This window comes from Amblyomma maculatum, chromosome 2 (genome assembly GCF_055883805.1).
Source record: "Amblyomma maculatum isolate TAMU_Amacu chromosome 2, ASM5588380v1, whole genome shotgun sequence".
Lineage (NCBI taxonomy): Eukaryota > Metazoa > Arthropoda > Arachnida > Ixodida > Ixodidae > Amblyomma > Amblyomma maculatum.
In genome coordinates, this window is record NC_139345.1 from 20,314,105 (window position 1) to 20,327,202 (window position 13,098).

Consider the following 13,098-nt stretch of genomic DNA (forward strand, 5'->3'; position numbering starts at 1 on the left):
TAAAGAGCAAAGTATTTCTAACATTTATTTCACGAACTACCGCAACATATGACACCAAGCACGTATGTACACGATCAGCTCTAGCACGGTAGCATCATGGCGTTGCCGTTGTTGAACAGCTTTGCGGCGCGGCTTCAGCAGCTAGCAATTTGGGTAGTTTCCCGCCCAGCGGCAAAGCATTAGTGTTTTGCGACAGTCCGAAAAAACGGCGCAGCGCATCTCGCGCCGCCATTTCGTGGGCGATGGGCAAGGTTTCGCCAACACTGTAACCAAGCAACTGCCTATCGGAATAAAGGCCGACGCAAAAACTTGCTTCAAGGGTGTTCCTTCCAGACTCCCACAGTAAACGTGGCTCTGCTGGTGGCCTACCAGTCTCTTCAAGCACGACGGCTAGTCTCTCGAAAGGATCCGGTATCTCCCACAACTCGCACACGTCCTTGCCCACAAGCTGTGTCAGCACGAAGTCTCGTACGAACAGTTGAGCTCTTTCTAGGCCAGAGTCCTTCAGCAGCCCACCTATCAACGCCATGAGCACGTTGGCCAGCGTTTTCTCCACGGGAGGAAAGTCTGCACACATTATTAAATCCGAAGTGCCGATGCTGCTAGAAACCTGCGAAAGAGTAGCATCCGACAACAAATACCGTTTCACTGCCTCGACGCCGTCCGAAGGAAGGCCGGGAAACGCATGCGTAAGGTAGTCTTGAACGTATCTGCCACAGAGATCACTGCCAGCAGCCGAAAGCTGCGTGTTAGGCGCTAGGCCTATGTCGCCACTGAAATCATCGCCCCCCGAGTGCATCCCCAAGTCTTCCCGCTGCTTCTTCTCGCGGTCCACATAAGATTCTTCCACGAATGCTGTGCGCAGTGTGGTATCGGACCAGCTCTCGCCGAGGCGTCTAGCAAAGGCATAAATTTCAGCGTCGTAGTTCCACTCCAGCTTGACGGAGCGGTGCCGTAACGGCTCTGGGCCTACTTTTTTCCGACGAGCCTTCATCTCCTTGAGCACCGCTGGAAGTGATCGTTTGTACCCACATGCTTGAACAACCCTAGGCACAGCATGCACCCGGAGAAGCGGCAAAGTTGTAACAGTCCTCAGTACACAACGTGCAAAGCACTCCATTTCTGCATGAAGCAGCTTCGCTTCGACTGGCTCGCTTTGTGCCTTGGCTACGGCAGATGTGGGTGATGGTGATGATGACGGCAGTCCCCTTTTTATAATGCCTAGAATATACTAGCTTCTAGAGCCTCTTCGGTGATTGATTTATTTTCATCTTTCATTCGCGCCATTTGCTCCTGCACGCTGGTCAGTTTCTTTTTTGTCCTTCTCAGGTTGCGGGAGACGTTCTGGCGTTTATTTTTCTCGCTGCTGGTCCTTTCCTGCTTTTTCAACCTGCGCATTTTGTTTTGAGCAAGCACTCGCTGGTATTTGCATTGAGCACAAGAACTTCCTTCAGCTTCCGTTGTTAACAAGCACCTTGCCGCAAAATACATCTTCCTGTACTGGACATATTTGCTTGACACTGGCTTTATTCCACTCCCGCAGCACAGTACCATCGCAGAAACTTTCTGAACCAGCAGTTCTGCCTCGCTGCACAATGTAAGCACCTCCTTGCTGTGCTCCCTTCCTCGTAAGTACACAGTGGCTAAAACAGTCCCCCCTTCAGGCAAGGCCTTGTTAAACGTAACCATTCTTTCAATGAACAAAATTCCGAAATTGTTTGCTTCGGCTTCGCACAAAGCATAGGACAAATTTACACCGGACGCACTCGGGACTTTCATCCATGCAATCGGGATGAATATATTACTGAATGGGTGGCCACTCTCGGCTGATGGCAGCTGTACAGCTTTGCTGTCACTTTGCGACGGTGACTCTTTTTCTAAATTGATCGGCGGGGTTCATACCGGCAGCGGCATCGTCAGAACAGGCAGAACATTCAATATCACCTGTTGCACTGCTATCGGTAACATCGAACGACTCGGATTTGTTTCGCCGCCTTTTTGTAGTAGGCTCCTGCAAGCAAAGGTTCCTCACCTTTCTCTTCAGTGCTTTTTTGGGCACTAGATGCTTGGGATATTGATCAAACAATGTTGGCACGGCATAAGGCGTTAGGCGGGGTTTGTCTCGGGCGATCTCGTTCACCACGCCGTTCACAGTCACTTTGAAAGAACGTTCAATGTATTGCTCTTCAAAATGCTTCTCGCACACCGCGGATGCTGATGTCAACCGCCTGTCCTCTCGTTTTATCAGTCTCTCCCACTCAAGCAGTCGCGCAGCGTCGGTGGGCGCAGTAAACAAAGAAACATGCTCCTTATTCGAACGATACCCACTTGTACAGAACGGGACAAAACACGTTCTTTCCTTGCACTGTCTCTTTGGTTTGGACATGTTGTGTCGATAGCACTTCACTAAGTGGCACCAAACATTAACGCTGTGCCTCGGTGAAGAGCAGATACGGACTCAAGGCAGGCAATAACGGGCGCACAGTAGCAACAGCTTTCAAACAAGTGGCTTTACGATGCGAGAGATCCGCGTCGTCTGCTGTGGCAGCAGGATGATGATGATGATGATTTGAGGCTGCACCCTTTGTAACGGGTGGACACTAAACTGCGTCCCAGCCAAAAAGGAAAGAAAAAAAAAAGAAAAGAGAGAGAAAAAAAAGGAAGAGTTAACGGTGGACGAGTGTCCACCACATGCGAAGACGGGATTTTGTGACTGACGTAGCACTGTCACTGTTGCCACTGTTGTCGCCACGTTCACTGCACTCCGCTGCTGTAAATCCAAGTGCTAGGGGTAGCGTGGTGCCCACTCTCGGCTTGGGCGACAACTTTGTGCATCTGAGGACTACGTGCTCCGTCGATTCTTCTTCGATCCCGCAGGCTCTGCACAGCGCCGCTTGAACTTCCGGGGCGGTGTCGAAGTGGCGGCGGTACACCAGTGTGCGAAGCGCTCCCGCTCGTGCTTCAAACTTCAAACAGGAGTGCGTTACTGGTGTTGTTGTCTTACAGCGTTTCAGCGGAGATCGCTCTTTTGTGTGCGCTGTATAGCGCCAGAGCACGACCGTCGTGCGCCAGAGTCGTCTTTTTTTGGGCAGCAGCACTCCACTGCGCGTTCTCTGCCTGCTGTATGAGGGTGCGTATGGTGGTCTTGGGCAAGGCGGTCTGGTCCTGGGTGTCCGTCTGCGCGCTGTACTTCCGTCGTATAGTCTGCACACAAGCACACCATTTTGTCCGAATGCCAGCAATGTGTATATACCGGAACAGCCTCCTCGCCCATCTGTTATTGTCCATGGTGCTGAGTCTGGTCTCGTACCCAATTTTGCTTTGGGCTTCGCGGGCCTCGAACTTTGACCAGCCCATGTCCCCCTGGATGGCCTCCACAGCAACGCGACCGTGGCAACCGATCCCCAGTCGTCCCACTTCGCGTTGTCCGCGTTCCAGCCATTCCCTCGTTTGGGCAGATATGCACAAAGTGGCGTTTGCGAAGGTCAGCCCAGGCACATGTACAGCCTTCCACAAATCGCGCACCATCATATAGGGGGTATTCACGTGACGTCACAGCTGACGTCAGTATGCAGTCGATGCCATATTTGTGTCCTGTTCGGACTAGTACTAGTACGGGGCGGCGGTTAGCTTAGCTGTTCGTGCGCGTCCGTTTGCTCTGCCACTCTGCCTCATGCCAGCCCCGTTGTTATGAAAATTCAATCGGTATTATGAGTGATAGTTTGATTTATCAGCAAAGTGTGCGCGATGCGGACAGAGACCTGTACGAAACAAAACTTTGGTACCTACCCGTGTGCAGTCGATATGCGCAACTGCACGGTAAGCGTCGGCCTGTGCCCACGCATAGATATGTGCGACATTCATGAATTCCTTGTCCTACGGACGAGCTTCGTCACAAGAAACCAATCGCAAGCCTACTGACCACTCGAAGAATGCAACTACGTTACAAGTGGCAGGGTTAAGAGCCGCGGTTGAAGCAGACGAACTCGCTCTTTGTGTAATTACGTGCGTGCCGTCCAACGTTTATACCAACTAAACCGCTGAGTTTTTGTAGCTGATATTTGCATAGAAATGGCATTTGGTAGTCGGTATCTTTTATACAAAGCTTTTTTGATGTACTTGCCTCAATCGATCAGAAGAAGTCGGATGTTTGCATCGTCTGTGGCGGTAATGAAGCAAAAGAAACCGCTGCCACAGGCCACAGCGATGACACCGGTGGCGCCACCTCGTTGCCTAGCGGGCTCGAAATAACTTTTTGCAACAAAACTGTTGAAATACAGCGCAGTTTTGGCTAAGCTAAACTTGATTTGTTATTAGAGATAAATAAGTTTGCAAAGTTCTTCAAACCTTCTGCAAACAACTCTGCCCGCTTACGTTCCTTCGCCGAATCTGCATGCGGTCTGCTTTGATTAGCAGACGACACAGACGATGCGAACATCCGACTTCTTCTGATCGAATGAGGCAAGTACGACAAACACAAAGTTTAGCGAGCCGTCTTTGAAGGATTTTATTGCAGCAAAACACGGCGAGGTGTTGGCGGCGCGCCGCATGCATGCGCATGACTAGAAGCGATACCGCGCTGCTCTTTTAACGGGAACGTGTCTTCCGAGTGCGTGAAGAACAGTCGTGCACGAATAGTGACAAGAGCTGGCAGTTGGGGCACATGCGGAAGATTCCAGTCCAGCCCATTTTGGCATACATTTCTCATATTCCATGATATTTGTGCGGTTGAGCCGTGCCAGCCATACGTGACGTCGCATCTCGGTGAGGTATCTCGTTTGGGTGGAATTGTTCGTGTGTACTTCCGGAACCTTAAAATGCCGAGGTCGTTCGCGCAGCTCTTCAGCTTCCTTTGTTTACACTGTGCACGCGTTTCTTACAGTCTACGATAGCTCAATAAACAACATATTGCTGCGGATGCCACTGATAGTAGAACCGCACGACAGCACTTGATACGTACGTTCGCCCCATTCGTTCCGTGGACACAAAAATGGCCGACTGCGCCTCAATTACCCACAATGCACCGCGCACAGCGCGTCAGTGAATACCCCCTATATCGATTGCACCCCCAAAGGCATTGTCGTCTGAGGATATGGCACGCACGAGTTGAGGTCATTTTCAAATGTTTTTCCTGCGCCGCGTACAGGGCACCTTGTGTGTTGAGGAGCACTCCAAGGCAACGGTACTCCACGGCGCGCGGTATGGGGTCTCCACAGGGCAGCAGCACCGTAGAGGTGTCTTCGGGCGAGCCCGAAAAACGCAGCACAGCTGACTTGAGAGGATTGACATTCAGCCCCAGTGTAGATAGGTGGTCAGCACATATGGTCACCAGGGTCTGCAGTTGCGCCTCGTTCTCGGCTAGTAGCACGAGGTCGTCCGCATACGCTAGCCCTGGCAGCGTCCTTGTCTCCGGGAGACCTGCCCATGAGAAGGAGAGCCGAAAGCCTGTGCCCGACGCGATAAGCAGCCGTTCCATCTCGGAAGTGTACAGCATGTACAGGAATGGGGACAGGGGACATCCTTGCTTCAGGCCACTTCGGACGACGACTGGCTCTGAGCTGCAGTCGTTGAGGCTGGCCACCACGGTATTGCCGGTGTATAGGCGGCTCAGCAAATCAGTCCACTCCCGTGGCATGTCGATTGTCCTCATGCGGCGTAGCAGGGGCTCATGTGGGACGCTATCATACGCCTTTGCGACGTCCAAGAAGCAGCCGACGAGACCGCGCAGTTGTTGACGTGCGATCTCGATGCACTGGGTCAAGGTGAAGATGTTGTCCTCTAGCCGTCGGCCCTGTCGGAAACCAGCCTGCAGTTCCGTGAGGTGGCCGTGTGCTTCGGCCCAGGAGACCATCCATTTCTTGATAATGTGTGTAAAAACCCGGTACAGCACGGTAGTCACTGTGATTGGCCTGTAGTCCCGGAGAAGGCCTCGGTCACCTCCTCTCTTAGGGACAAGGCACACGCGCCCCTTAGACCAATCACTGGGCACAGGGTCACCCGATATGAGGCCTGTGTATATTGCGGCCAGTTGTTCTCGTGCCTGCGTGTCTAGACATTTGACCAAGCCTGCTGGAATGCCGTCAAGGCCTCGTGCGGTTTGCGCCCCGATGTGTGCAATGGCCTGCTCTAATGCTCGCGGCGTCACCTGCCTCCTATTGATGATGATGATGATGATGATGATGCGTTGTGGCTGCACCCTTTGTATCGGGTGGGCTCAGTAATGTGCCCTAGCCGGGTGAAATAGAAAAACTGAGAAAGAGAGAGAGAAATGAGAAGGGATAGGGTAGAGCTGCTATGAACACCATCAGCGTCTAGCTATTGTCCACCACATACGAAGCCGGGCTTTCGTCGTCCGGATGGCGCCACTGTGCTGTCCGCGTTCGGCCGATTCAAAACCCAGTGCGCGCGGTAGCGTGGTGTCCTCTGCCGGCTGGGGCGATAGTTTCGCGCAACGGAGAATGATGTGCTCCGCCGTCTCGTCTGCGCTCCCACATGCCCTGCAAATCGCCGCCTGCGCTTCTGGGGAGGTGTCGAAGTGACGGCGGTAGGTCAAAGTGCGGAGTGCCCCCGCCCGTGCTTCGAACAGGAGCGTGCTACCGACGTTGTTGTCGTAGAGCGGCTCCGTCGATACTGCGTCTTTGTGCTCTAGGTACAGCGTTAGTGTCGTCTTCTTCTGTGCTGAGGCATTCCACATGGTGTTCTCCGCTTGGTGTACTTGCGTCCGTACGGCAGTTTTGTACTCAGCGGCCTCCGCTGTACCGTTCGACCAGAAGCCGTATTTCCGGCGCAGGGACTGTACACGGGTACACCATCGCGTGCGGATGCCCTTTAGGTGTACATAGCGGAACACCTTCCGTGCCCAGCGGATGTCCTTCATGGTGCGTAGGCGCGCCTCATATGAGATTTTGCTGTGAGCTTCGCGGGCTTCAAAGGTCGACCATCCCATGTCGCCCTGGATCGCCTCAACAGCAACTCGACCGTGACAGCCAAGCGCTATCGGGCCCACTTCGCGCTGTCCGCGCTCGAGCCAATCTCTTGTGGGGGCAGAGAGGCACACGATGGCGTTGGCAAAGGTCAGGCCTGGCACATGCACCCCCTTCCACAGGTCACGCACCAACACATATCGGTTGCAGCCCCACAGGCATTGTCGGCGTAGGATGCTGGTTGCACGGGTGGATTTCAGCTTTAGGTGTTTTTCATGCGCTACGTATATGTCACCTTCCGTGCACAGCTGTACTCCCAGGTACCGATATTGGGTTGCTTGCGGTATGTTGTCTCCGTTGGGCAGTAGTACTGCAGGGTTGGCGTCGGATGGGCCCGAGAACCGGAGCACAGCTGATTTGGTGGGGTTGAAAGACAGTCCTAGTGTAGCTAGATGTTCTGCACACACTGTTAACAGCCGCTGCAGCTGCGCCTCGGTTTCAGCCAACAACACAATATCGTCCGCAAATGCCAGTGCTGGCAACGTCCACATTTCCGGGAGACCTGCCCACAGAAAGGGGAGTGGGAAGCCTATACCACACTCGAGTAGCAATTGTTCTACTTCTGACGTGTACAGCATGTACATGAGTGGGGATATGGGGCATCCCTGCTTTAGGCCCCGTCGGACAGCGACTGGTTGCGATGTGCTGCCATGAAGGCTGGCCACCACTGTGTTGTCTGTGTATAGGCGTGCCAGCAGGTTAGTCCACTCCTGCGGCATACCCAACTCCTTCATTCGACGTAGCAAAGGTTCATGGGGCACACTGTCGTATGCCTTTGCCACGTCTAGGAAGCATCCAACAAGTCCCCGTGATTCCTGCCGTGCGATTTCGATGCACTGGGTCAGGGTGAATAGGTTATCGTCCAGTCGTCGGCCGTGTCGAAATCCGGACTGTAGTTCAGTGAGGTGACCCTGTGTTTCAGCCCAGCCGACCATCCATTTCTTCAGGACGTGGGCGAAGATGCGGTACAGCACACTTGTCACTGTGATCGGCCTGTGGTCTCGCAGAAGGCCTCGGTCGCCTCCCTTCTTTGGCACGAGTGACACTCGCCCTTGAAGCCAATCGGCGGGTATGGCGTCACCTGCGATAATGCCAGTATAGATTCTGGCGAGTTGGTCTCGTGCCTGTGTTTCCAGACATTTGATCAAGCCCGCGGGAATGTGGTCGAGGCCTTGTGCCGTGTGTGCCCCAATATGAGCAATAGCCCGTGTCAAGGCTTGTGGTGTCACCTGCCATGACACCTCCATCGAGGCACTGACGGGTTCAGGGCTCTTCGCTGTGCGGTTATCGCATGGCTCATATGTCGGCTGGTCATAGGCCCTTTCCAGGTGGCGCGTCAGCAGTTGGGAAAGGTCCGTAGCTGGCAATCCAGTAGCCTCATCCCTGATGTCATACTGTGGTGGCTTGCGGTCGAGCGTTTGCACATACTTCCAAAACCGCCGGCTACTGTCGTGACCCGCATTCGTGATTGCTTGCAGTTGCCGATGATTGCACTGTGCGATTTTTCTTTGCACAACTTCTTGCATATAGTGCTTGCAGCGGAGATATTCTTCCCATGCTGGGCGGCAATCTTCGGCTGGGTAGAGTTTGAGCTGCTTACGGTGTGCCCTGTTCGCGGATCGCCTCGCTCCCAGTGCCTGTTTCACCTCTTGGTCCCACCACGGCTTCCTTTGCGTGCCGCCCCTCGAGCTGGTGCGCACCTCGTGCTGGCGCATGATGCGTTTCAGCTCGGCGACATACGCATCGTACGTTGTGGCTTGTGTGCGCATCTCACTCAGTTCGAATTGTTTGGCCACAGCTTCGTATGATGTTGTGGGCAGGTATCGACGGGCTGGGTCGCGGTGTTCTGTACGTCTTCTGTGCCAAGAGGAGGATGAGAATGATAGACGGATACGGTTGTGGTCGCTCCCTAGGCTGAAGTGTCCATCTTCGTCGATATGGACCTGCGTTACGTGCGCTGCCAGTTTCGGGGACATTAGAGCATAGTCTATTGTGGTGTGGCTGTTGCGAGCGCACCAGGTGAATTCACCTTGACAGTCAGCTCTAAGGTTGGCTATTTCCAGGCCCAGCTCCCGCGCACATCCCATCAGTAGCTCACCATTCCGGTCCTGGTATCCGTCGGTGGGCTGTATATGTCCGTTGAAGTCTCCCAGCAAGAGTACTTCGTGTTGTGGGGCCCATCGCTTGACATCTTCGATAATGCACTCCAGGACACGGTCATTAGCTTCGTGTCGCCCATGCGCAACCGTAAGGTACACGACGCCTACAAGCACAGGGATGCCGACAATGCTTCCGGATACCCAGATATGTTCATCACAGACCCCCGCCATTTGCACCCATGTGGAGTTTTTTCGCCACAGCACACCCACACCACCACCTTTGCGGTTTGCACCAGAGCGGTTGCGTCCTGCCCAGTTCCATTCCGGATGAATCGGAGGTTCTTCTAGGTCCGGCGAAGCAGCGCCCGCTGTCGTCCGCAATTGGCTTTCATCAGATACGCAACCATCCTCTCCCATAGCGGAGCCTATGCACTCGTCACACTAGCCAGTATATTCTAAGCACTATACCCTTTTTAACGGGTCGCCTCCGCCTGTCCGTTGCGGGGGCGACACACACACACACACACACACACACACACACACACACACACACACACACACACACACACACACACACACACACACACACACACACACACACACACACACGCACACGCACACGCACACGCACACGCACACGCACACACACGCACACACGCACACACGCACACACAATTGCCTAGTTCACTCTGGTGCGTTCACAGTCGGAATGCTCTTTTGTTGCACCGCCCCATTCCGCTTCCAGTACCACCTCCGCGATGAAAAATAGTGCCTGTTCTTAACGAGAGGAAATAATAGTTATTTTGTCTGTAAGCTTAATACATCTTACATTTGCCGTCAACTTCATAAAGAGCACCTTTTTTAGGGAGAAAAAGTCGGATTCGGTGAATTTGTGTTTTTTTTATGTAGTTTTCGTTCGTGTCGCTATAGTGCCTAAGTATATTCTACCTTGCCAGCTATATATATATATATATATATATATATATATATATATATATATATATATATATATATATATATATATATATATATATATATATATATATATATTTAGTTACGAAGAAGATCGCAGCGGTGCGAGAGGAGTCCTCGCGCTAGCCCAACCATTAAATCATCGTTACCCTATCGCATGTTGGGCTGTCCTCTTCTCGCTTGTCACCACGTAACATTTTTGGTGGAGGTGCGGGGAACGTCATCCCTATCCTCGCCTTGGAGCATCGACGCCATCTGTAAGCCGGGACTATCGACCGAGGGCCGAGAGACATCGCTGAGCAGCTTCGCCCCAGCCCTTCCAGCCCAGACCCGACCAACGACCACCGCTCAGACCCCAGCCCAGATCTGAAGACAAGGAGAACAGACAGACCAACCAGAACCAAGACGAAGGACCCGAAAGACTCAAATGACCCGAATGAACCGAAGGAAACGAACACTCAACCCCCGCCTAAGCCGCCCGACGCGACCTCGAGGCATCTGTCCCATGGATGCTTTGATGGCGGATGGTTGAAGAGCTCCAGGGGAGGCGGATCACTCACGCATCAGACATCGTGGTGGCAAGCAAGTCATTCACTCCTGTCTTTCCTTGAACATCCTCACCGTCACGTCACCATTAACTTCAAGCGAACCGATTGGGACGATCGCTCGGTGGCCCCGGGAAGTGTTACGAAGAAAAAGATCGGCAGTGGCGCTAGAGGAGTCCTCGCGCTAGGCCAACTATTAAATCATCATTCACCCTATCGCCATGTTGTGCTGTCCTCTTCTCGCTTGTCACCACGTAACAATATATAAAAAATCTATGGCAGAAATTATTCACAGCACTTTTTGCACTTTATCATGAATGCACGTACACACTATATAGAAGGTGAGACTAAATTCTTTCTTGGATTCTTAACCTGCTGAGTCACGTTGCTCCTCTTGGCCAGAAATATTGTGTAAAAATGCATCCGCATTTCTAAATAAAACCTTTTAACTTGCACTGTAAACTCTCGAAAGAGCAGGCTACATTTTATTCGCGGTAGCTGGTCCACAATCTAACAGAACAGATTTCCAAAAATTTTTTCTGTCGTTTGTCGCTCTACCACGATGTCAGTAGTTCAGTAACGTAGGTTGTAGGATGTTTGAGTGCTCCAGGAACAATTAGCGCTCTCGTCATTATCTTCAGCTAGAAGATAATGACACATTTATATATATTAAGTAATATTTAGTACTTTCTGCTCCATTATGAGCATAAATATGCCAAAATGCTGTCTCTGCAGTCACCTTCTGCTATCTTAATTTTGCCAGTGTGGGGACTATAAACATCCTAGAAGTCCTTTAACGTGGGCTCGCCGTCTGTCACAGGCACCTCGAAGTTTAAGGCTGCTTCTTCAAAGCGAGAGTACGGATTCACTTCCTTTTTCTTCCCTCGCTGTATACCTGCCTGTATGGCAGTTGTCGCTTCTTTGTAAGCGGCCTCGATAGGTATGAAGGCATCTGGTTAGGGAAAACCTTCGGTACGCATCCTTCAGTGAAGCTCCATCTATCCCTCCTGATTTTTACTTCTTTACCCTTAACAACACGAGTGTACGCCTTCAGGCATTACGACACTCGCTAAGAGCGAATTTTCAGCGTAACTGTTGATGCTTTCGAATTTTCTGCATGTGCGCATCAGTCTTGACTTCATTACCTCAAAAAATCGTCTAAATCCTTCACACTAGTCGCTGAATCTCGATGTGTACAACGGTAACCATTTTTTTTAGTCTTTTTTAAACATAATTTGTTTTCTACCAAAAGAAGTGCTGCAAAAAAAAATATTATAAACATATCCAGAAAGACGCATATCGTGCATTCTTACTTCGAACAAAAATAGGGTTCTCAGTTACCATTAACGTCTAAGGGAAGCCCTGCGAATAATCAGCATTTAGAAAGCTTTGGGAAGTATCAAAAGCGCTGACCAAACGCGCTCGTGGGTGAGGAGCAATCTGTTGAGGAACAGGGAAGTCGCTGGTCATTGGTTATAATCAGACAACCTGTATGTGAAAGCCTCATCGTCTTTCATTGATGCGTGTGGTTGGTCTATGCCGCATATTTAGATGTGATGGGACGTCACTGCAGAGAGAGTGAACCGGTTGAGTAACAATAACTGGCGCAAGATCAAGAAGCAGCATGCGCTGGCGTTTAGGACGAGCTCTGCAGGGTCGTTTGGCTGCTGCTCCTTGGTTGTCGTGAGATCAATGCAGCAATGAGCAGGCAAAGTGAATGTGACTTCAGTTCAAACGGGACGGCCGAAATGAGAGGAGAGGAGAAAGAACATTTATTTCCGCCGAATATGGTGCAGCAGCCACCTACGAGTCCGCACGCAGGCGTCCGGGGAGGCAGTCTGTCACACCGCGGCCAGAGGACACCCGGCCTCGTCTAGGAGAAGAGGTCTTCAGCCTCGGCCGCCAGGCGGACGGCGAATCGCTGTGTTTTTTCGTCGGAGCTTCTTAGCGTGGTCTCCCATTCATCGCTAGTTTTAATCGCGTTGCGCCCTGGGGCACGAACGCATCTCCATATTATATGATCTCATGTTGCCACGTGGCCGCAAAATTTACAAATTTCGGTTTCTGCACCGTCCCTCTTCCGCCCTCTGGCACCCGTCCAACTCCTCCACAGGGGCGAAAAGAAATTTCGAGCTTGGAGTCTTCTCCAGTCGTACGATTCCTTTTTACTCAGGGATCTAACCGGTGGCGGATATATCCTCCGGTCTTTCTTCAAGTTGTCGGTTACATCCCTAAAGGTACCTATACATTCTTTGGTTTTAGATGTTGTGGAGGCGTCCGCAGCACCCTGAGGTAGCGAGGAGCGGGCGAGCATGTGGGCAGCCTCGTTGCCGGCGAGACCGGCGTGTGCTGGGGTCCAGATTATGGTCACGCTTTCGGCGAGAGACGACTCGTTCAGAAGTTTTGCAGCACGATTGCTGACTCTACCCTTGCTAAAATTTCTAACCGCCGCTTTGCTATCGCTGATGACGTGTTTCACGCCTGGTCGTGCAATGGCAA

General features: G+C 52.0%; 1 protein-coding gene across 1 annotated transcript; it reads right to left on the bottom strand.

Moving 5' to 3' along the window:
- On the bottom strand, window positions 1-1,184 carry mRpL44 (mitochondrial ribosomal protein L44). Its single transcript, XM_084593441.1, has one exon. It carries the CDS (start codon window positions 1,118-1,120, stop codon window positions 95-97), a length of 1,026 nt encoding a protein of 341 aa, XP_084449567.1. The 5' UTR covers window positions 1,121-1,184; the 3' UTR covers window positions 1-94.
- Window positions 1,185-13,098: the final 11,914 nt, after the last annotated feature.